Raw genomic sequence first — 24,004 nt, 5'->3', positions numbered from 1 at the left:
AGTTCAATTGCTAACCTCATTCTGTCACTCCTATCCTGTGACGATTTCCTTCTCTAAACACTGAAAGCACTTTTGTTTTATGTACCTGATTTACCGCTTAGCACATGCTGCTGTCTATTGCTGCCTTTCTTTTTGATGTAAACAGTCTGCAAAAAAAACAGCCAGAAAGTACAAACATGCTTTGCTCTATCTGTCCTCAAACTTAACCCTAGACCTTGTTCACATTAGAAACTCAAGACAAAAGAGAGCAGCATGTTTTCCAAAATGCAATTGTTACACACTTAAAAATTTTTTTAAAAAAATCAACTTGTGTTAGGTAGAAGTCTAGGATGGCCCCCAAGTTTCCTTCCCCTTGGTGTGCACGACCTTCTTCTTGCCTTGAGTGTGAGTGGGACTTGTGTATATGATGGGATTTTACGTTCACAATTTGATTTCATCATATGGCAAAACTGAAGGGATTTTGCTGATGTGATTAAGGTCCCTAATCAATCAACTTTAGGTTAATTAAAAGGGAGATCATCCTGGGTGTCCTGACCTAATCAGGGAGCCCTTTAAGAGAGGCTTAAGACACTCCTTTGGGCCTTGAAGAAGCAAGCCACCAGGAGTTCCGCAGGAATGAATTCTGCCAAAAAGCATGTGAGCCTGGAAGAGAACTCAGATGAGATCCCAGCCCCGGATGATACCATAATTGTTGCCTTTGAGACCCTGATCAGGCTCCTGATTATGCGTCCTGAGCTCCTGAATCATGGAAACCGTATGTATCAAGGTTCTCCAGAGAAACAGAACCAGTAGGATGTATAGAGATATACATAAGAGGACATTTATTATAGCAATTTGCTCACGTGGTTATGGAGGCTAAGTTTCCCACAGTCTCCTGTGTGCCAACTGGAGAAACAAGAAAGCTGGTGGTATAGTTCAGGTTGGTGTAATAAGGAGGACATACTCATGACAATTGAGTCCTCATTTCTGTAATGGGTTGTGTGGTTGTAGATGGTACTTATACCTGCCTTCTTCTACTATCCATTCTGTATTCACTTTGCCTTCAGCAAGCACCTCAGCTGGTCATGGTTCTTTACCTGGTAGGGTGACTCAAACCTTCATTCTTGAAGGGTCTGGGCCATAAGTAGTCCTGCCTGGATTGAGTTGTTGTGGTTTTCCATTGACCTTAATCACAGGGCATGGAAATACTAAGAGATGCCCTAAGGTATCTTCTGTATTCCAGATATACTCTTCTTTACCTCCATTGTGGAGTAGTAGTCGAATTTCTCCATGGTCATCAAGATCAATCACCAGAGAAACTCCCTACCTTGCCTGTTGATTCAGAGGCATGAGGAATGCAAAGTGGCCTGGTGGCAGTCTTCACTTTCAGTTCAGTGGAATCATTGTTGTGTCTCCTGGTGGAAACATTCATCCTGTTGGAAGCAAGACCTCTAAGCCAGCAGAACAAAGTCACAGGAATTGGAAGCAAAAATTTTGTTAGGGGGTCACTAAGGGTAACAGTGAGTGGTACCACTACCATTTGTACTCCTTGATTCCTAGACCTGTGAGTCCTGGCTATCAGAGAAACAGCACCATATATTGGACACTGATTCAGAGAATATATAGAGAGGTTCTGGAGAACCTTGACCCAGCCCTGAAAGGTATTGCCACCTAGCTGGTGCTGTAACTGAGTCTTCAAAAGGCCATTCCAGATACAAGTAGAGATTATCATACTAAGCGAAATGTCAGAAAGAGAAAGACAAATACCACATGATATCACTTATATGTGGAATCTAAAATATGACACAAATGAACCTATCTATGAAACAGAAACAGAATAACAGACATAGAGAACAGACTTGTGGTTGCCAAGGTGGAGGGGTTTGGGGGAGGAATAAAGTGGGAGATTGGGGTTAGCAGGTGTAAGCTTCTATATATAGAATGGATAAAAAACAGGGTCCTATTGTATAGCACAGGGAACTATATTCAATATCCTATGATAAACCATAATGGAAAAGAATATTAAAAAAAAGATGTATATATATGTATAACTGAATCATTTTGCTGTACAGCAGTAATTAACCCATTGTAAATCAACTATACTTCAATTAAAAAAATAATAATAATAAAAGAAAAGAAAAAAAGGCCATTCCACCATTCTATCAAGTCAGCTGCTTCAGGCTAGTGGAAGATATGGTAAGACCAGTGACTTCTGTGAGCATGGGCCCATTGCCACACTTATTTTGCCGTGAAGTGCATTCCTCGATCTGAAGCAATGCTGTGTAGAATACGATAACAGTGGATAAGGCATTCTGTAAGTCCGCGGATGGTAGTTTTGGCAGAAGCATTGCATGTAGGGAAGGCAAATCCATAGCCAGAGTGTCTATTACAGTAAGAACAAAATGTTGCCCCTTCCATGATGGAAGCAGTCCAATGTAATCAACCTGCCACCAGGTGGCTGGCAGATCACCCCAGGGGATGGTGTCACATGGGGGCTCAGTGTTGATCCCTGCTGCTGGTAGCAGAGTGAGGCTGGCCTTGATGAGTGGAAGCCCATGCGTAAGCTCCATCCCTGCCACCATGGCCACTTTGTTCATGAGCTCGTTGGGAGATGACAGAGGTGGCTGGGGAGAGAGGCTGACTGGTACCCATAGGACAGGTTATCCTATCCCCTTGATTATTAAAATCCTCCTCTGCTGAGGTCATCTTTTGGTGAACATTCACATAGGACACAAACATAGTCTTATCCAGGGAGGTCTATTCACATACATCTTCCCCAAGTTTCTTTGTCACCAAAGAAATTCATATTCCTTCCAAGTCCCTGACCATCCAACCAAATCATTGGCTACAGCCATGAATGGGTATATAATCCCACATCTGGCCATTTCTCCTGCCAAGAAAGTGAACAGCCAGGTGCACTGTCTGAAGTTCTGCCCGCTAGGAAGATTTACCATCACCACTGTCCTTCAGGGATGTCCCAGAAAGGGACTATTGTGCAGCTGTCCACTTTTGGGTGGTGCCTGCATATCATGTAGAGCTATTTGTAAACCAGACCTGAGTCTTTTTTCCTCTGTCAACTGATTGTAGGGAACGCCTCATGAGGCCAAGAGTACAGGCTGAGAGAGAGAAGGCAATGTAAGAGGAATGGGGACCTTGGCATTTGGGCCACTTCTTCATGTAACTTACCTGTGCCCTCAGGGCCTGCCCAGACCCAATCACATATATGTACCACCATCATGTGACGATGGAGCATTGCCGTGCACACCCAACTTTATGGCTCGGTGGGTCAGCTAACACTCAGTTCACTATGCGTAGCTCAGGTCATACGGTAATTTGGTGGCCCATGGTCAAGCATGTAGTCTCTACTAAGGCCCAGTAGCAGGCCAAGAGCTATTTCTCAAAAGGAGAGTAGTTATCCATGGAGGATGGCAGGGTCTCGCTCCAAAATCCTAAAGGCCTGTGACACGATTCACATACAGGAGCCTGCCAAAGGCTCCGGACAGCATCCTTGTCCACCGCTGACACTCGAGCGCCACTGGATGTGATGGGTCATAGGGCCCAAGTGGCAGAGTAGCTTGCACAGCAGCTGGACCAGTTGTAGAACCTTCTCTTGTTCTGGGCTCCAGTTGAAACCAGCAGCTTTGGGGTCACTCAGCAAATGGGCTGAAGTAACACACTCAAATGAGGACTATGTTGCCTCCAATATACAGAGGCTTACCAGGCATTACCTCTTTCTTGGTTATAGGAGAGGCCTTATCTTTCAACATAGAAGGCATATCTTGACATGTTGCACACAACTGTGTGCAATGTCACTGAGGTAGGAGGTCCCTGAATTTTACTTGGCTTTCCTTCTCATCCTCCGACACGTGTCTTACCAATAAGTCTAAAGTAGTGCCTACTTCCTGCTTACAAGGTCTAATCAGCATAGTGTCACCAACGTGATGGACCGATGTGACATCCTGTGAAAGGGAAAGGTGATCAAGATCCCTGTGGACTAAACTGTAACATAGCGTGGAGAGTTGATATACCCCTCCGGTAGGACAGTGAAGGCTGAAAGCAAGCTGCTCTGGGGAGCTTTATGGACAGGTGAGGAGGAAAAGGCCAGGTCAATAGCTGCATACCAGGGACCAGGGGATGTGTAAATTTGCTCAAGCCATGCAACCATATCCACTACAGCAGCTTCAGTTGGAGTCACCACTTAGTTGTTCATGATAATCCACTCTCATTCTCCAAGATCCATCAGTCTTCTGCACAGGCCACATAGGAGAGTTGAATGGGGATGGGATGGGAATCACAACCCCTTCAACTTTCAAGTCCTTGATAGTGGTGCTAACCTCTGCAATCCCTGCAGGAATGGGGTATTGCTTTGACTTATTTTCTTAGGAAGAGGCAGTTTTAATGACTTCCATTTGGCCTTTCCCACTACAATAGCCCTCACTCTGAAGGTCAGGGAACCAATGTGGGGATTCTGCCAGCTGCTAAATATGTCTATTCCAATTCTGCATTCTGGAACTGGGGAAATAACCACAGGATGAGCTTGGGGACCTACTGGGCCCACTGTGAGATGGACCTGAGCTAAAACTCCATTGATGACCAGAACCCCATAAGCTCCTACTCTGACTGGAGGGCACATGACATTTTTGGGTCTCTTGAAATCAATGCCTAGTCACAGCCAGTGTCCCTGAAAGGTCTGGCAATTCCCTGTTCCCCAGTGCATAGATATTCTGGTAAAAGTGGTAAAAGGTTGTAGGTCCCTTTGGGGAAGGCTGGGAGAAAGATTAACAGTATACATTTTTGGTAGTGTACTGGGGTCCTTCCTCAAGGGGACCCAGACTCCCCTTCATTCAAAAGGTTCTGGATCTGTCAACTGGCTCAAGTTTGGGAATTGATTGAGGGGGTGTGACTCTCTAGTTTTATAATTTGAGCTAGACTTCTGTTCACTTGACCTAGAACTTTTCTGCTTATACAGATTAAGAATCTAGTAGGCTTCCTATCTATTTCATGTCTAGTAACCCCATGATTAACTAGCCAACACCATAGGTCTGAGTCCTATGGTGAGTCAAAATATTCAGATTGCTGCTTTGACTCTGCTGTCCACTGCGGTAACTACGCCTGCCTGGCCTCTGGTGTTATGAAGCCAGAAAAGCACTCCTTTGGGCCTTGAAGAGGCAAGCCATCATGTGTTCAATAGGAAATTAATTATGCTGAAAAACATGTGAGACTGGAAGAGGACTCAGATGATATCCAGCCCTGGTGGATACCATGATTGCAGCCTCGTGAAACCCTGCCCAGGGTTGCAGCTATGCTTTGCTGGGTTCCTGAAGCATGGACACTGAAATAATAAATATCGTTGTTTTGTATTTGTGGTAACTTATTACACAGCATGGAAAACTATGAGAATATGGATAAATGTAATGAGAAGAAAAAGCAGGGATGATTCACACCCTGAATGCAATAATTGTAGCAACCTGATAGCCACAAATCCCTGAGAGTGCTTTAAAAATACCAATCATGGGAATTCTCTGGCGGTGCAGTGGTTAGGACTCTGCACTTTCACTGTCGAGCCTGCAGGTTCAGACCCTGGTCAGGGAACTAAGATCCCGCAAGCTTCACGGCCAAAAAAAAAAAAAAAAAAAAAAAAAAAAAAGTAAATAAAGTAAAATAAAATAAAATAAAAATACCAATCACATGCTATTAAAATGGTAGAAGTTAACTTATAAGTGAGCCTTTTAAAACACTGGTATGCTAGTTTGAATGAAAAGATTATATACACTTTCTTTGTAAAGTTTCCACTTCCTCTTTGTAAAACAAAAAGGTAAACTATATGTGAATCAAGAATTTTATTAAGAGAGGGCTTCCCTGGTGGCGCAGTGGTTGAGAATCTGCCTGCCAATGCAGGGGACATGGGTTCGAGCCCTGGTCTGGGAAGATCCCACATGCCGCGGAGCAACTAGGCCCGTGAGCCACAATTACTGAGCCTGCGCGTCTGGAGCCTGTGCTCTGCAACAAGAGAGGCCGCGATAATGAGAGGCCTGCGCACCGTGATGAAGAGTGGCCCCCACTTGCCACAACTAGAGAAAGCCCTTGCACAGAAACGAAGACCCAACACAGCCATTAAATAAATAAATAAATAAAATTAAAAAAAAGAGTATGCGTTGCTTATCTAAAAGGTATATTTAAAAAAAAAAAGAATTTTATTAAGAGAATTTTATTAAGGTCAGTCAAACTGACATTCAATTATAAAAGGCGTGGACAAACAATTACTGATACACCAGAACTGAAGGAATATTGTACCTCTGAGGCCTTCTTGAGGAACTCACCGGAGAACAAGTTTCAAACAACAAAATGGAGACATTGACATAAGGACTGGTGGTAAACACTAAATATATAGTTATTTCTAGAACTAATACCAATTGAAGATTACAAGGGAGAGTAGTATGCTCCCTACTGTCGACGTGCTCTGATATTGTAGGTATAGTACAACTATTTAAAAAATGAGGGAGGGACTTCCCTGGTGGTCCACTGGTTAAGACTCCATGCTTCCAACGCAGGGGGTGCGGGTTCGATCCCTGGTTGGGGAACTAAGATCTCACATGCCGCATGGCCAAAAATTTTTATTTTTTTAATTAAAAAAAAATTTTTTTTAACAATAAAAAATAAGGGGAGGGCTTCCCTGGTGGCAGAGTGGTTAAGAATCCACCTGCCAATGCACGGGACACGGGTTCGAGCCCTGGCCCGGGAAGATCCCACATGCCGTGGAGCAACTAAGCCCGTGTGCCACAGCTCTTGAGCCTGTGCTCTAGAGCCAGTGAGCCACAACGACTGAAGCCCGCATGCCACAACTACTGAAGCCTGCGTGCCTAGAACCCGTGCTCCACAACAAGAGAAGCCACCGCAGTGAGAAGCCTGCATATTGCAATGAAGAGTAGCCCCCGCTCGCTGCAACTAGAGAAACCCCCGCTCAGCAATGAAGACTCAAGGCAGCCAAAAATAAATAAATAAATAAATAAATAAAATAAAATAAAATAATGAGGGGAGAGCCTTCAAGGAGGTGGAGCTTAATTTTGCATCGCTTGAACGTGGGCTATACTTAGTGACTTGCTTCCAAAGAGTAGTTTATGGAAAGGAGGTTGGAAAGTGTAATTAATCACGACACTTAAATATGCATTTGTATATCTGTCTATTGAAAAGTCCTAGAAACAATTACATACCCAATAGCAATAATTATGCCCCACTGCCTAGATTGTGATGTTTAAACACCACTTCCTAGTAATTGAAACTAGAGATTCTTAGAGAAATGACCAATTTGAGAAGCAGGAAATATACAAGATGCGTTTAGAACATCTTGCCACACCAGAGAGCAAGATCATAACAAAAAGAATCAGGAGTCAACCTGAAGATGCTCCTACTGGCTGCTAACATTATAAAAAGAGATAATTAGGCAGTAAGTAACTCCTGTTGAAAGAATACAACATCACACATAGTCCTACCAAAATAAAAAATCAAAAATGAACAGATCAAGACTCTGGATCCAGAGGACAGAGAATCACGTTTAACTATACTATTAAGTACAATTGGCAAAAATCAGACTGTGGGGAAAGGATTGAGTTCCTTAACAAACAAATTCTAAGAAAAAAAGAACAGGAAGGCCACCTTTGACTAAAGATTTAAAAGGCATATCAACAATGGAATATTAGCCATAAAAAGAAATGAAATTGAGTTATTTGTAGTGAGGTGGATGGACCTAGAATCTGTCATAGAGTGAAGTAAGTCAGAAAGAGAAAACAAATACCATATGCTAACACATATATAAGGAATCTAAAAAAAAAAAAAAGGTTCTGATGAACCTAGGGGCAGGACAGGAATAAAGACGCAGATGTAGATAATGGACTTGAGGACAGGGGGAGGGGGAAGGGTAAGATGGGACGAAGTAAGAGAGTAGCATGGACATATATACACTACCAAATGTAAAGTAGATAGCTAGTGGGAAGCAGCTGTATCGCATGGGGAGATCAGCTTGGTACTCTGTGACCACCTAGAGGGGTGGGATAGGGAGGGTGGGAGGAAAAACAAGAGGGAGGGGATATGGGGATATATGTATACATATAGCTGATTCACTTTGCTATACAGTAGAGACTAACACAACATTGTAAAGCAATTATACTCCAATAAAGGTGTTAAAAATAAAAGGCATATCAAAGACAATAAGAAAACAGGCAAGATGAACTGTAATGTTTCAATAGACATGATTGGTTATTAAAATCATAGAGAAATGTAAAACTATGATTACAATAAATGTCAAGATAGAGGAGTCCATTAATACCAGAGTTGATTTACTAAGATAAATCACATTTTGGGCCATAAAACACGTGTTAGCAAATTTATAGAACAGAAATCATACAATGAATGTTTTCAGACCACAGTGAAATTAAACTAGAAACCAATAACAGGAAGATAACTGGAAAATTCCAAAATATTTGGGAATTAAACAACATACTTCTAAATAACACATGGGTCAAAGGAGTTTCAAGAGAAATTAAATATTTTTTGAACTAAATGAAATTGAAAATACAAATTTTCAAAATTTGTAAGATGAAGTGAAAGCAGTGTTTTTTTTTGTTTGTTTGTTTTGATGTGGACCATTAAAAATATATATATAATATTTATTTATTTTTTGGCTGCGCTGGGTCTTAGCTGCAGCACACAGGATCTTCATTGGTTGGGGAACTAGATCCCACATGCTGCAACTGGGAGTGTGCATGCTGCAACTAAGAAAACAGTGTTTAGAAGTAACTTTATGGCCCTAAATACATAAAGTAAAAAACAAAGAAAGATTGAAGATCAATAATCTAAGCTCCCACTTTAGGGAACCAGAGAAAGAATGGCTATTTAAACCTAAAACAAGCACAGAAATTATAAAAATCACAACAGAAATCAACGAAATTGAAAACAGGAAATCAACAGACAAAATCAACAAAAACCAAAAGTTGGTTCTTTAAAAATATTGACAAAACTCTAGCTAGACCAACCAAGGAAAAACAGAAGTCACAAATTACTACTATCAGACATTGAAGAGAGGACTTTACTACTGACATTACAGGAATAAAAAGCATAGAGGAATACTAGAAACAACTGTATGCCAACAAATTAGATAACTTAGATGAAATGAACAAATTCTTAGAAAGACACAAACTACCAAAACTGACTCATGAAGAAACAGAAAATCCAAATAGATCTATAAGAAATAAACAAATTGAATTAGTAATCAAAAAACTTCCCACAAAGAAAATCCTAGGACCAAGTGACTTCACTGGTGAATTCTAAAAAACGTTAAGGAAGAATTAATACAAACCCTTCACAAATTCTTCCAAAAGAAAGGACAGCAGGGAACACTTCCCACCTCATTCTGAGGCCTATATAACTCTAATACAAAAGTAGACAAAGACATCACACACAAAAAGAAATGCACAGAACAATATCTTTAATGAATATATACTAAAAAAACTTTAAAAAATTAGCAAATCAAGTACATTACTAAAAAGGATTATACATCATGACCAAATGGGATATATCCAAAGAAACACAAAGTTGATTTAATATTTGAAAATCAATTAATGTAATACACTACACATCAATAGGATAAAGGACAAAAACCACATGATCATCTCAATAGATGTGGAAAAAGAATTTGACAAAATGCAACACGGTTTCATGATTAAAAAACACTCAACAAAGTAGGAATAGAAGGGAACTTAATCTCATACAGGGCATCTATGAAAAACTCATATTCAACACCATACTTAATGGTGAAAGACTAAATGCTTTTCCCCTAAGATCAGGAACAAGACAAGGATGTTTTCTTTCACCACATACGTTCAATATTTACTGAAAGAGGGAAGGAAGGGAGGGAGGGAGGGAGGGAGGGAGGAAGAAAGGAAGGAAGGAAGGAAGGAAGGAAGGAAGGAAGGGAGGGAGGAATGAATAAAAGGTGTGGAAGGAAGGAATAAAAGATGTCCAGACTGGAAAGAAAGAAGGAAAACTATCTCTCTTTGCATATGACAGGATCTTGATCTTGTATATATAAAATTCTAAGGAATACAGTAAAAAACTGTCAGAAGAAATAAACAAGTTTAGCAAGTTTGTGGGAACACACAAAATCCGAACTGTATATAGACAACTTCAAATTGTATTATAGTGACATCAGGAAAGATGGCAGAGTAGAAAGCTCCAGGAATCTATCCCTCCACTGACCCATCAGATTGCCAGGAACTGTCTGAAGCAACTACATGGTACAGCCAGTAGAGTAGAACACTTGCACCATCCAAGAGACAGTTGGATGAAGAGGCTGGTAAACTTTTGTCTGTTTCAGCTTCAGTGAGATGGTGGCTGCTATTCCTCAGCCTTAAGCCCTGGAGCAGGCAGCTATGGAAACAGCAGCCTACACACACTCTTGGTGTGGCTTGCTGGACCCAGAGGGGGTCATAAGGACTTTGTCCTCCAAAAGATGGGGTTGTGGGTTCTGATTTGATAAATGAGCAGCAGCCACGGAGGTGGGCCATCGTTTCAACCCATGGGCTGATGGGCCTCCCAGACAAGAGAGAGTTTAAAGAGATAGGTTTTTTTCTCTCTTTTGAGAGCCATTTAAGGAAATATTTGTCAGTACACTGGCTGACTGTAGAGACAACAGAAGGGAAACTTCAGTGAACATACACAACAAAGAATATATACTTTGCAAAAAATAGTATGGAAAAGCTACAGAAGGATGGTTCCAGCCATCAACAAAGAAAACTCAGCAATCCCTGATGAGTGGGAGTATTAGATTTCCAGAGAGTTACCACAACATGATGCTCAGAGTATCCACTTCTCAACAAAAAACACAAAACATACAAAGAAATAGAGAAGTATGGTCCAGTCACAGGAAGTAAAGAGTCTGTAGAAACTATCCCTGGGGAAGCCCAGATATTAGAATTATTAATCAAAGGTGTTACAGCGACTATTTTAAATGTTAATCAGCTAAAGGAAACCATGAACAAAGAACTAAAGGAAATTAGTAAGGTGACATCTGAACAAAATGAGACTATCAATAAAGAGATGGAAACTATAAAGGGCAATGAAAAAGAAATTCTGGATCTGAAAAGTACAATAACTGAAATGAAAAACAGAGGGATTCAAAAGTAGATCAGAACAAGTAGAAGAATCAATGAATTTGAAGATTAGATAACAAGAAATTAACCAATCTGAGGATAAAAATAATGAGGAAAAAATAATGAAGAAAAGTGAACAGAGTCTAAGGGACCTGTGGGATACCATCAAGCAGAACAACATATACATTATAGGAATCCCAGAAAGAGAAGACAGAAAGGGGCAGAAGAAATAATGGCCAAAACTTCCCAAATCTGATGAAAGATATGAATACACACCTCCAAGAAGCTCAACAAACCCAAAACAGGGTAAACTTAAAGAGATCCACATCTTTTTAAGGAATACATTATAGTCAAATTGCTAAAACTCAAAGACAAAGAGAGAATCTTGAAAGCAGCAAGACAGAAGTGACTCCTCATGTACAAAGGATCTTCAGTAAGGTTAACAGCAGATTTCTCATCTGAAGGCATGAAGATCAAAAGGCAATGGGATGTAGCCTGAAATCTGGAAAAAAAAAAAAAAAGGCAATGGGATGACATTCTTAAAATACTGAAATAAAAAAACTGTCACCTAAGAATTCTATATCTGGCAAAACTATCTTTCAAGAATGAAGAAGAAATTAAGACATTTCCAGATAAACAAAAGCTGAGGACGCTCATTACCAGTATATTTGCCTTACAAGAAATCCTAAAGTGGGGACTTCCCTGGTGGCCCAGTGGTTAAGACTCCACTCTCCCAATGCAGGGGGCCCGGGTTTGATCCTTGGTGAGGGAAATAGATCCCGCATGCTGCAATGAAAAGACCTGGTGCAGCCAAAAAAAAAAAAAAAAAAAAAAAAATCCTAAAATGAGTTATTCAGACTGAAATGAAAGAACACTAGACAGTAACTCAAAGACATAAGAAAATATTAAAAAACAGTAGTGAAAGTAACTTCATGAAGGTAAATAAAAAGGCAGTATTACTGTACTTTGGGTTTAGTGTATATTTATAATATCTCCCTTTTCTTTTACATACATACATATATATATATATGTGTGTGTATATATATATGTGTGTGTGTGTGTGTGTGTGTGTGTATATTTTTTTTTTTGTGGCTGTGTTGGGTCTTCGTTGCTGCGTGCAGACTTTCTCTAGTTGCGGCGAGCAGGGGCTACTCTTCATTGTGGTGTGTGGGCTTCTCCCTGAGGTGGCTCCTCTTATTGCAGCGTGCAGGCTTCAGTAGTTGTGGCAAGCGGGCTCAGTAGTTGTGGCTCACAGGCTCTAGAGTGCAGGCTCAGTAGTTGGGGTTTGCAGGCTCAGTTGCTCCTCGGCATGTGGGTTCTTCCTGGACCAGGGATCAAACCCGTGTCCCCTGCAATGGCAGGCAGATTCTTAACCACTGCGCCACCAGGGAAGTCCCACTGTCTCCCTTTTCATATATGATTTAAAAGAAACATGCATAAAATAATTATAAATCTATGATAATGGGTATATAATATATAAAGATGTAATCTGTGACAATAATAACATAAAGAGGGAGAGGAGGAGATATACAGGAGCAAAGCGTTTGTATACTACGAGAACTATTATTCAAAGCATATTATCATAATTTTATGATGTTAATTGTAATCCCTGTGGTAACTCCCAAGAAAATAACTTTAAAAATATACAGAAAAAGAAAGAAGGGAATCAAAATGGTACACTGCAAAAAACTAACTTACTACAAAAATGGCAGTAATGGAGGAAATGAGGAATAATAAACATGGAAGATACACAGAAAACAAATAGCTAAATGACAGAAGTAAACCCTTCTTTATCAGTAATCACATTAAATGTAAGTGCTTTGGACTGGACATTTGTGTCCTCCCAAAGTTCATCTGTTGAAATCCTAACCTCTAATGTATTAGGAGGTGGGGCTTTTGGGAGGTAATTAGGTCATGAGGTGGAATCCTCATGAATGGGATTAGTGTCCTTATAAGACGAGACACGAGAGAGCTTGCTTCCTCTCTGCTCTCCCCCATGTGAGGATACAACAAGAAGACAGTCACTGCAAATCAGGAAGAGTGGTCTCACCAGTCATCAGGCATGCCGGCACCCTGATCTTGGACTTCCCAGCCTCTAGAACTGTGAGAAATAAGTTTGTTGTTTAAGTCACCCAGTCTATGGTATTCTGTTACAGCAGCCTGAATTAAGATAACATGTAAGTGGTAAGGAGATTGAATTAGTAATGAAAAACCTCACAACAAAGAAAATCCCAGAACCAGATGGCTTCACTGGTGAATTATACCAAACGTTTAAAAAAGAATCAATACCAATTATTCACAAATTCTTCCAACAAACTGAAGAAGAGGAAAACACTTTTTAACTCACTCTATGAAGCCAGAATTACTTTGATACCAAAACTATACAAAGGCACTACAAGAAAAGAAACAACAGATGAAAATCTTTATGACTATAGATGCAAACACCCAACAGAATACTAGCAAGCCAAATTCAGCAGCATATGAAAAGAACCATCCCATGACCAAGTGGGGTTTATTCCTGGAACGCAAGTATGGTTTGACATATTAAAATTAACCAATGTAGTAAATCACATTATTAGAAAGAAGGAATAAAACCACATGATCATTCCAATTGTTGCAGGAAAAGCATTTAATAAAACTCAATATAAAAACACTCAATAAACCAGGAATAGCAGGGAAATTCCTGAACACGATAAAAGTCATATGTGGAAAACCCACAGCTATCATCATACTTAATTGTGAAAGACTGAGAGCTTTTCCTCTAAGATCAGGAACAAGGCAACAGTGCCACCTTTCACCACTTCCATTCAACATGGTTCTGGAATTTCAAACCAGAGCAATTAGGCAAGAAAAACAAATAAAAGGCATCCAAATTGGAAAGGAAAAAGTAAAGTTCTCTCTGTATGCATATGTTATGATTTGACATGTAAAAAAACCTAATGATTCCACAAAAAACTGTTAGAGCTAATAAATTCAGCAAACCTGAAGGATACATACAAAATCAACACACAAAAATCAGTTGTATTTCTATATACTTGCAATGAACAAGACAAAAGCAAATTGTAAAAGCAATTCAATTTACAATAGCATCAAAAAGAATAACGTACTTTGCAATGTAAAATGATGCAGCCACTGTGGAAAGTAGTTTGGTGGTTCCTCAGAAAGCTAAACACAGAATTATCATATGATTCAGAAATTCCACTCCTAGATACATATCCAGAGGAACTGAAACCAGGCACTTGAACAGGGACTTATATGCCAATTTTCGTTATAGCATTATTTATAATAGGCAAAATTTATAAACAATCCAAGTGTTCACCAGTAGATAAATGTATAGAATAAAATGTGCTATGTACACATAACAGAGTATTATTCAGACATAAAAAGGAAAGAAGTTCTGATGCCTGCTACAACCTGGATGAACCTTGAAAAGCTCATGTTGAGCAAAATAATGCAGACACAAAAGGACAAATATTGTATGATTCCATTTACACGAGGTACCTAAAAATAGGCAAATCCACAGAGACAGAAAATAGTTTCGATATTACCAGTGGTTGGGGAAGGGGGAATAAGGAGTTACTGCTTAATGGTTACAAAGAGGTAATGAAAACATTTTGGAAATAGTCGTGGTAAAGTTTTCATAATATTGTGAATGTAATTAATGCCACTGAACTGTATAGTTAAAATGGCAAATTTTACGTTATGTATTTCTTACTACAATTAAAAAATTAATAATGTAATATATCAAAAACCAATGAATTATACACTTTAAATGCGTGAGCTGTATGGTATGTGAATTATATTTGTCAAGCTGTTTCAAAATAAATAATAAGTACAATATTTAAAAAATTAATTGTATCTATACAGTAGCAATAAGCAAACAAAAAATGAAACCAAGAAAGCTGTTCCAACTACTCAGCCATAAAAAAGAATAAAATTTTGCCATTTGCAACAACATGGATGGACTTGGAAAGTATTATGCTTAGTGAAATAAGCCAGACAGACAAATACTGTATGATATCACTTACATGTGAAATCTAAAAAATAAAACGAACTAGTGAATATAGCAAAAAACGAAAACAGACTCACAGACATAGAGAACAAACTAATGGTTACCAGTGGGGAGAGGGAAGAGGGGGGCAAGATAGGAGTAGGGTGTTAAGAGATAGAAACTATTATGTATAAAATAAATAAGCTACAAGGATATATTGTACAACATAGGGAATATAGTCAATATTTTATAAGTGTATGAAGAATAACCTTTAAAAATTGTAAACCATTATGCTGTACACCTGAATACTATAAATCAATTATACCTCAATAAAAAATTATAAAATAAAAAAATAAAGCTAATCAAAGGGGCCTGCCACAAATATTTTTGCTACATAGACCAGCCCACAACATTTTTCTTACACTTACTAATGCCAGCAATTATGTGTCAATGGCAGGAAGCTGTGATGACATGAAGAATCTACTACAGTAAGGATTATGTCTTATTAAAATTTGTAATAACCAAGGGGCACAGGGGCAGAAAAGAAACTGTCTTCCTCTGGGCCTGACTGTATTTCTGCTTGAATGTGTTAAGTGAGTTGTATAATAAATTAACAATAGTTAATATTAAAAAAATAAAGCTATTCCATTTACAGTAGCATGAAAATAATAAAAGTTAGGAGTTTGACAAATGAAAAACTTTTACTCTGAATACTATAGAACAATTGAAAGAATTTAAATTAGAACTAAATAAATTCTAAAATCAGTCCAGGTACACAGATCAGAAGACTTCATATTAAGGGGGGCAAATTTTTCCAAATTTACCTATAGATTCAACACAATACCTATAAAAATCCCAAATGACTTCTTTGCAGAAATTGACAGGCTGTTCATAAACTCACCTGGAAATGCAAGGGGCCCAGGACAGCCAGAACAATATGGAAAAAGAGTTCCAAAGTGTAGAACTCACAATTTCAAAACTTATGGCAAAGTTTTAGTAAACAAGACAGTGTGGTAGTGGCCTAAGGCTAGACCAAGGAATAGAATTGAGAATCCAGAAATAAGCCTTCACAAATACAACTCACTTATCTTTGACAGATTGCCAGGACAATTCAATGGTGAAAGAATAGTCTTTTCAACAAACGGTGGTGGGAAAACTGGCTAGGCATGTGCAAAAGAATGAAGTTGGATGAAAGTCCTAGAAGAGAACATAGGCAAAACATTCTCTGACATAAATCATAGCAATGTTTTCTTAGCTCAGTCTCCCAAGGCAATAGAAATAAAAGTAAAAATAAATGAGATCTTACAAATCAAACTTACAAGCCTTTGTAGAGCAAAGGAAACCATAAACAAAACAAAAAGACAACCTATGGACTAGGAGAAAATATTTGCAAACAATGTGACCGACAAGGGCTTAATTTCCAAAACATACAAACAGCTAATACAATTCAATAGCAAAAAAACAAATAACTCCATCAAAAAATGGGCAGAAGACCTAAATAGGCATTTCTCCAAAGAAGACATACAGATGGCCAACAGGCACATGAAAAGATGCTCAACATTGCTAATTATTAGATAAATGCATATCAAAACTATAATGAGGTACCAACTCACACTGGTAGGAATGGCCATCATTAAAAATTCTACAAATAACAAATGCTGGACAGGGTGTGGAGGGTGTGGGTGTGTACACTGTCGGTGGGAATGTAAATTAGTGCAGCCGCTATGGAAAACTGTATGGAGGTTCCTCAAAAAACTAAAAATAGAGTTGCCATATGATCCTGCAATCCCACTGCTGGGTATATACCTGGAGAAAACTATAATTCAAAAAGATACATGCATCCCAATGTTTACAGCAGCACTATTTACAATAGCCAAGACATGGAAACAACCTAAATGTCCATCAGCAGATGAATGGATAAAGAAAATGTGGTATATACCACAATTCCACAATGGAATATTACTCAGCCATTAAAAAAGAATGAAATAATGTCATTTGCAGCAACATGGATGGACCTAGAGATTTTCATACTAAGTGAAGTAAGTCAGGCAAAGAAAGACAAATACCATATGGTATCACTTTTATGTGGAATCTAAAATATGACACAAATGAACTTATCTACAAAAGAGAAACAGACTCACAGACAAAGAGAACAAACTTGTGGTTGTGAAGGGGGAGGGATGGATTGGGAGTTTGGGATTAGCAGATGCAAACTATTATACATAGAATGGATAAACAACAAGGTCCTACTGTATAGCACAGGGAACGATATTCAATATCCTATGGTAAACCATAACGGAAAAAAATCTGAAAAAGAATATATGTATGTATAATTGAATCTCTTTGCTCTACAGTAGAAATTAACATAACATTGTAAATCAACTATACTTCAATAAAAAAAAAAAAAGAATGAAGTTGGACTCCCTACGTCACATCAGATGCAAAAATTAACTCAAAACAGATTAAACTCCTAAACAGGAGTAATGGTTATAGGGCGCAGGGCTTGTTTTGGGGACAATGAAAATACTCTAAAATTGACTGTGGTGATGGATGCACAACTCTGTGAATATAGTAAAAGTCACTGAATTTCACACTTCAAGTAGGTGAATTGTACGTTATGTGAGTTATATCTCAAATATTTAAAAAAATGAAATGAAAGATTATCACTACTGTACCTACAGACATGGAAAGAATAATAAAGGAATACTAGGAACAACTCCATGCCCACAAATAACTTAGACGAAATGCTCCAATTCCTTGAAAGACAGAAACTACCAACACTCACACAAGGAGAGAGACAATCTGAGTAGGCCTATGTCTATTTAAAGAATTGGATCAATTAATCATTTCCCAAAAAAGAAAGTACCAGGTCCAGATGTTTTTACTGCTGAATTTGACCAAACATTTGAGGAAGAAATTGTACCAATTCTCTACAATCCCCTCCCAAAAAGAGAACAGAGAGAACATTCCCTAACTCATTCTATTACCAAGACACTGAAACCATACTTAAGGCATGTAAGAAAAAGAAAGCACAGACCAGTATCTCTCATGAACACAGATGCAACTAAGTGTTGGCAAACTGAATCTAACTATGTGTAAAAAGAATTATACACCATACCCAAGTGGGATTTATTTCAAGTGTGCTGGTTTGACTGGCTGGTTCAATAGTAAAAAATTAATTAATGTAATCTAACATACCAACATGCTAAAGAAGAAAACTCATATGATCATATTAGTGATGCAGAAGAGCATATGACAAAATCCACCATTCATTCTATGACTGAAAACTCTCAGCAAACTAGGAAGAGGGGAGAACTTCAACTTGATAAAGAACATCTACAAAAAAACCCTGCCGCTAATGTCATACTTAATGATGAGAAACTGGACACTTTACCCTTATGACTGGGAACAAGGCAAGGATATTCCCTCTTACCACTCCTACTCAACACCTAACTGGAAGGCCTACCTAGTGCAATAGATAGGGAAAGGAAATAAAACCTAAACAGATTGAGAAAGAAGAAATAAAACTGTATTTGTTCACAGAAGGAATTACTGTTTACATAGAAAGTCCTGAAGAATCAACAAAAAACTTCTGTGAATACAACAACATCACAGCACACAAGGTTAACAGTATATAAATGTGGACTGCTTTCCCATAACACCAGAAAACAATCAGAATTTGAAATAGGGAATTCCCTGGCAGTCCAGTGGTTAGGACTCCGTGCTTTTACTGCTGAGGGCCCAGGTTCAATCCCTGGGGTTGGGGAACTAACGTGCCACAAGCAATGCGGTGTGGCAAAAAAAAAAAAAAAGTACCATTTACAATAGCACACACACAAAAACGAAATAATTAGGTATAAATCTAATGAAATATGTACAGGCTCTACATGAGGAAAACTACAAGACTGATGAAAGAAATCAAATATCTAAATAAATGAGGAGACAGTCCATGTTCACAGACTAGAACACTCAACATTATTAAGATGTCAATTCCTTCCCAACTTGATCTTAGATTTATGTAATCCTAGTCAAAATTCCAGCAAGCTGTTTTATAGATATTAACAGATTCTAAGATTTATATGAAAAGACAAAAGACCTAGAATAGCCAACACAATACTGAAGAACAAAGTTGGAGAACTCATACTCTCAACTTCAAAACTTACTGTAAAGCTACAGTAATCAAAACAGAGTGGTACTGGCAAAAGAATAGACAAGTAGATCAATGGGACAGAATACAGAGCCCAGAAATAGACTTCCACAAATACAGTCAACTGATCTCTGGCAAAGGAGCAAAGGCAATTTAATTAAGAATAGTCTTTTCAACAAATGATTATGGAACAATTGGACATCCATGTTCAAAAAAACCCTGAAAACCAAAACCCAAAAAACTTTACACAGACCTTACAACTTTCAAAATAATTATCTCAAAACTGATAATTATAGCCTAAATGTAAAACACAAAACTATAAAACCACTATGACAAAACACAGGAGAAAACCTAGGTGACCTTGGGTTTGGTGATGAGTCTTTAGCTATTATCCAAAAGCACAATTCATGAAAGAAAAAAATGATGTTGTACTTTATTAAAATTAAAAACTGCTCTTCAAAAGGTATCATTTATTAAGTAAATGGCAACATAAGCTACAGACAGGGAGAAAATATTTGCAAAACACACATCTGAAAGAGGACTGGAATCAAAAATATATAAAGAACTCTTAAAACTCAATCAGAAAACAAACAAGCTAATTAAAATATGGGCAAAGATCTGAATACTTCATCAAAAATGATATAAAGATGGCAAATGAGCATTTGAAAAAATGCTCAACACCATATCGTTAGGGAACTGCAAATGAAAATAATGAGAAACCACTACACACCTGTTCGAATGGCTAAAATCTAAACACTGACAACACTAAATGTTGACGAGGATGTGAAGCAACAGGAACTCTCACTCATTGCTGGTGGGACTGTAAAATGGTACAGCTGCTTTGGAATATAGTTTGGAAGTTTCTTACAAAACTAAACATAGTTTTACCTTATGACTCAGCAATCACACTCCTAGGTTTTTACTCAACTGATTTAAACCTGAGATTCCACACGAGAAGCTGCATTCAAATGTTCACAGCAGCTTTACTCGTAATAGTCAAGAGATGGAAGCACCAAGATGCCCTTCAGTGGGGAAACGGGTAAACAGACTGTGGCATAGTCACACAGCAGTAAAAAGAAACAACTTAGGATACATTTAACAGATGGAAGAATCTCACATTATGTTGAGCAAAAGAGCCAGACACAAATAAGTACATAGTGTGTGATTCCATTCACACGAAATTCAAGAACAGACAAAACTAATGGGTGTGGGTGGGAGGACACAGGTGTACTTGACTACAAAGGAGCTCCTTCTGAGGTTACAGTAATGTCATGTATCTTTATCTGGATGTTAGCCATGGTTGTGTATGTGTGTCAAAATGCACAAAACTGTAAATTTAAGATTTGGGTACTTTACTCTCTGTAATTACATCACAATAAAACTGATTATTTGGGAGGGAAAAGTCAAGATAGTGGTTATTTTAGGGAGAGGTAGAGCGCTGTGATTGGGATAGAGTGTTTTGTGGCTAGCAAAGTTCTATTTCTTACTCTGGGGGACCATTTCAAAGTTGTTCTTCTTTTAAGAACTTATAAAGCTATACATTTGTTTCATGTACTTTTCTTTACCTGTGCTGTATTTTACTATAAAAAAGTACAAAAACTTAACATCCTTTCAAAGGTGTCCATTTCATCACAGGTTGGGCTGGACTATATATAACCTCTAAATAACTTCTAAACTCTAAAACTGTGTGATTCTATATTATTACTATGATAAAACTCAATGAAAATATTCTAGAGCATTTTCTATTTAATGATCTTTTGAAATACCTAAATATTTAAGAAAATAATATGAAAGATTTTCTAGACCAAGCAGATGGATTAAAACTTTTTCCCCAGAGACTTCCCTGGTGGTCCAGTGGCTAAGACTCCCCCACTCCCAATGCAGGGGGCCTGGGTTCAATCCCTGGTCAGGGAACTAGATCCCACACGCCGCAACTAAGAGTTTGCATGCCGCAACTAAAACATCCCGCGTGCCACAACTAAGACATGACTCAGCCAAATAAATAAAAAAAATTTTTTTTTCCCCCAGATTTAATTTTCTACTGTAAAGAACAGAAACCACATCGACGTCCTACCTCAAATATATTTCTAATTCTTTCTCATCTTTAAGTATGTGAATGATAGTTTTCTGGACCAAGAGCCACTGCGTGTCTGGACTGCTCAGCACTATCTCCTGGTCATAAATCCCTGGAAAGTACAACCAACATAAAATCACCAATTAAGGTGTGTACTGACATTTGTCCATACAAAGTAGCTGTGTCTGTAGTAATCAAAACCTAACAACCTGAACGTCTTTCTACAGGTGAATGCAGAAACGACTTGTGGAAGGAATATCCACATCCATACAATGGAGTGCTTGCTACTCAGCAATAAAAAGCAATGAACTATTGAAATAAGCCACACGAGCAAATCTCAGCATAAATTTCCATTATGCTGAGTAAAAGAAGCCAGACTCCCTCCCTCAAAAAAGAACATGCTGTGTGATTGCGTTCAAATGAAATCCCAGAAAATGCAATCTAGAGTGACAGAAAGCAGATTAATCTTTGCCTGGAGATGGGGGGTGGTGAGGCAGGGAGGGGTGAGAGGCAGGAAATCACAAAGAGGCACAAGGAAAATTTTGGGACTGATATCTTCACTCTCTTGATCGTGGTGATGGTTTCATGGGCATATATGTATGTAAGATCTTATCAGACTATATACTTTAAGGTGCTTTGTTTTTAAATAATGCTGTACACACAGATAATTCATCTCCCCCTCCACCCTCTCCTATCTTCTGATCATATTGTCCTCATAAGGTGAGGGAAAACAGAAAACACCACCATTCTATAACCTGCACTGACGGCAAAGCTAGTACTGACAATCTTCCTTTGACCAGGGTTATCAAAGTTTTGTTTAAACAGAGGTAACAATACTTTTAGAGAGAACAGGTCTGCAAAGCAGGATCCAAAGTACCTGGGTCCTGTCCTTCAGAGCCAGCACATCACGTATACCTGGGCAATGTGCACAGATGAGAAATGGAGGCAAGGAGCCCTGTGCTAGCACAGGCGCTATACTGCACACAACACTAAACTGGCATCGTCTAGTACACAGTCAGTAATGTCTTCAGGTTGAGACACTCTAGTGAAGCAGCCTTGACTGTTCCGAGGACCTCTTTAGCTTATGCTATGCAGGCCATGTGGCCTAACCGGGGGAAGGCTGAAAGCCTGCTTTGCTTCTCTCTTCCCCAATCCTACAACAGATGAGAGTTTACCATTCCAGTTCGAGGAAGGCTGTCCCAGGAGAGCCAAGGCCATCCCAGGAAGGCCGTCCCAGGAGGGACGTCTCTGGTCCCAAAGACTGGATCAGACTCGGCATAGACTCCTGTCTCAGATCTGTGCAGGTCAAGGCAAAAAGCAAGGCTGGGCTACCTTCCCACTTGAGCTAGTTCACAGGAAGCAACCTTGTAAAGAAACTCCACTCTCCTGGAAGCTCTACCCCTATTACTGCAGCCTAATTGTCCTACAACATGACCAATTTCTATCTGCAGTGGGATACAATGTAGTCTTGTATTTAAGATAACCAAAAGCCTACAGGCTTCACCATCTGTGACATCTTCAAGATATGAGGGTAAGTGGAACTCTATGTGGAACAACAAAACTTTAACACAGTAGACTCAACAACGTGAGAGAAACTACAGTAGGGTAAACACTCGAGCGATGTGCAGTACAGCACTGATTAACTTTATAAAAAGATGTAAACTGCTTCTGTACAAAAACCTCTTTGAGTCCTTTATTAACGTTTGGAGATGTGTGGTACATACAATTAACAGCATCACACCAGCTACAGAAGTACAGATAATCAAGGATGTACTTCAGAACAAAGATCTTCGAGCAACTTACGGTGTTGCCTCCTCCGAACCTCCACAAAACCCAGCTCTGACACACGCAGGACAGACAATATAACAATTTCACTTTGAAATGGTTCTTTAAAAAAATCACAAGAATCGATAGTTCAAACCCTTTAAAGTGAGACGTGGCAGGTCTCTCGGTGCCATGGCACTGCTTTAGAAGGCCAGCGTGGGCATCTGAAGGTCAGAGTAAGGACCGACTTGGGTGAGGGGAAGAGGTTCGGTTTTCAGCGTAGAGAGAGAACAGATGGTCTGAGTGGGTACTTTCAGTCCAGGCTCAGTATGGGTCCTGCAGGAATCCAGCAGATAAATACAGTTTATCAACTGGAAGGCAGAAAAACGCCAGCCAGTCACTTGTGTCACTGATTCCAACTGGGAGACACTGATGCATCAGGAATCATGTACGACACAGTAAGTGTAAGAGGGAGACGCCTGAAAGAAAGCCTGGAGTCCACTGTGTCAGATCAGCTCTGATCCTTCCGTGTCACTGGATGCTATGGGCCCCTCTGCTTTCGAGCGTTGAGTTAAGGAACGCTTTCTTAATTTCAATGTTCTGCTTTGAAAATAACCAAAGCCCTCCCCCACCCCCAACACCATTCTTCATAAATTCTGTTTCCAAAGTCCTGATTCGGGGTCTAGACTTTTTCCTTTCGCTTCAATTTTGACACCTTCTTGACAGTCCCATTCTTATTTAGAAGCTTCAGGACACGATCTTTGTGATCTAAAACCTTAAGCATGGAGTCTCTGGCCTCACTGATTTGATCCATCACAAGTTTACACCTCTGCATATTCCCCTGAAACAAAAGACATGACATCGTCAGTCAGTAATTTTCGAGACAATGTGGCTTTTAAAGAACT

General features: G+C 39.0%; 1 protein-coding gene and 1 long non-coding RNA gene across 8 annotated transcripts in view; one reads left to right on the top strand and one right to left on the bottom strand.

Annotated features, from left to right (window-relative positions):
* The first annotated feature begins 421 nt into the window (after nucleotides 1-421).
* Nucleotides 422-23,742, top strand: LOC309662710. The gene is made up of 2 exons (XR_014264906.1): nucleotides 422-11,603; nucleotides 11,646-23,742. It is a non-coding gene; the product is annotated as an uncharacterized lncRNA (long non-coding RNA).
* The window catches only part of SAP130 (Sin3A associated protein 130), a 72,569-nt gene continuing 71,566 nt past the window's right edge, over nucleotides 23,002-24,004 (bottom strand). For all 7 annotated transcript variants that reach the window (XM_082465680.1, XM_082465677.1, XM_082465675.1 and 4 more), the window contains one exon: nucleotides 23,002-23,940. In XM_082465680.1, coding sequence (XP_082321806.1) covers nucleotides 23,782-23,940 — 159 coding nt within the window. In that variant the 3' untranslated portion in view covers nucleotides 23,002-23,781. The remainder of the gene's footprint in view (nucleotides 23,941-24,004) is intronic.

The sequence above is a fragment of the Balaenoptera physalus genome, assembly GCF_965194825.1.
Source record: "Balaenoptera physalus genome assembly, chromosome: 6".
Taxonomy (NCBI): domain Eukaryota; kingdom Metazoa; phylum Chordata; class Mammalia; order Artiodactyla; family Balaenopteridae; genus Balaenoptera; species Balaenoptera physalus.
Note: the sequence above shows the minus strand (reverse complement) of the source record. Positions and strands in the feature narration are given on the sequence as shown.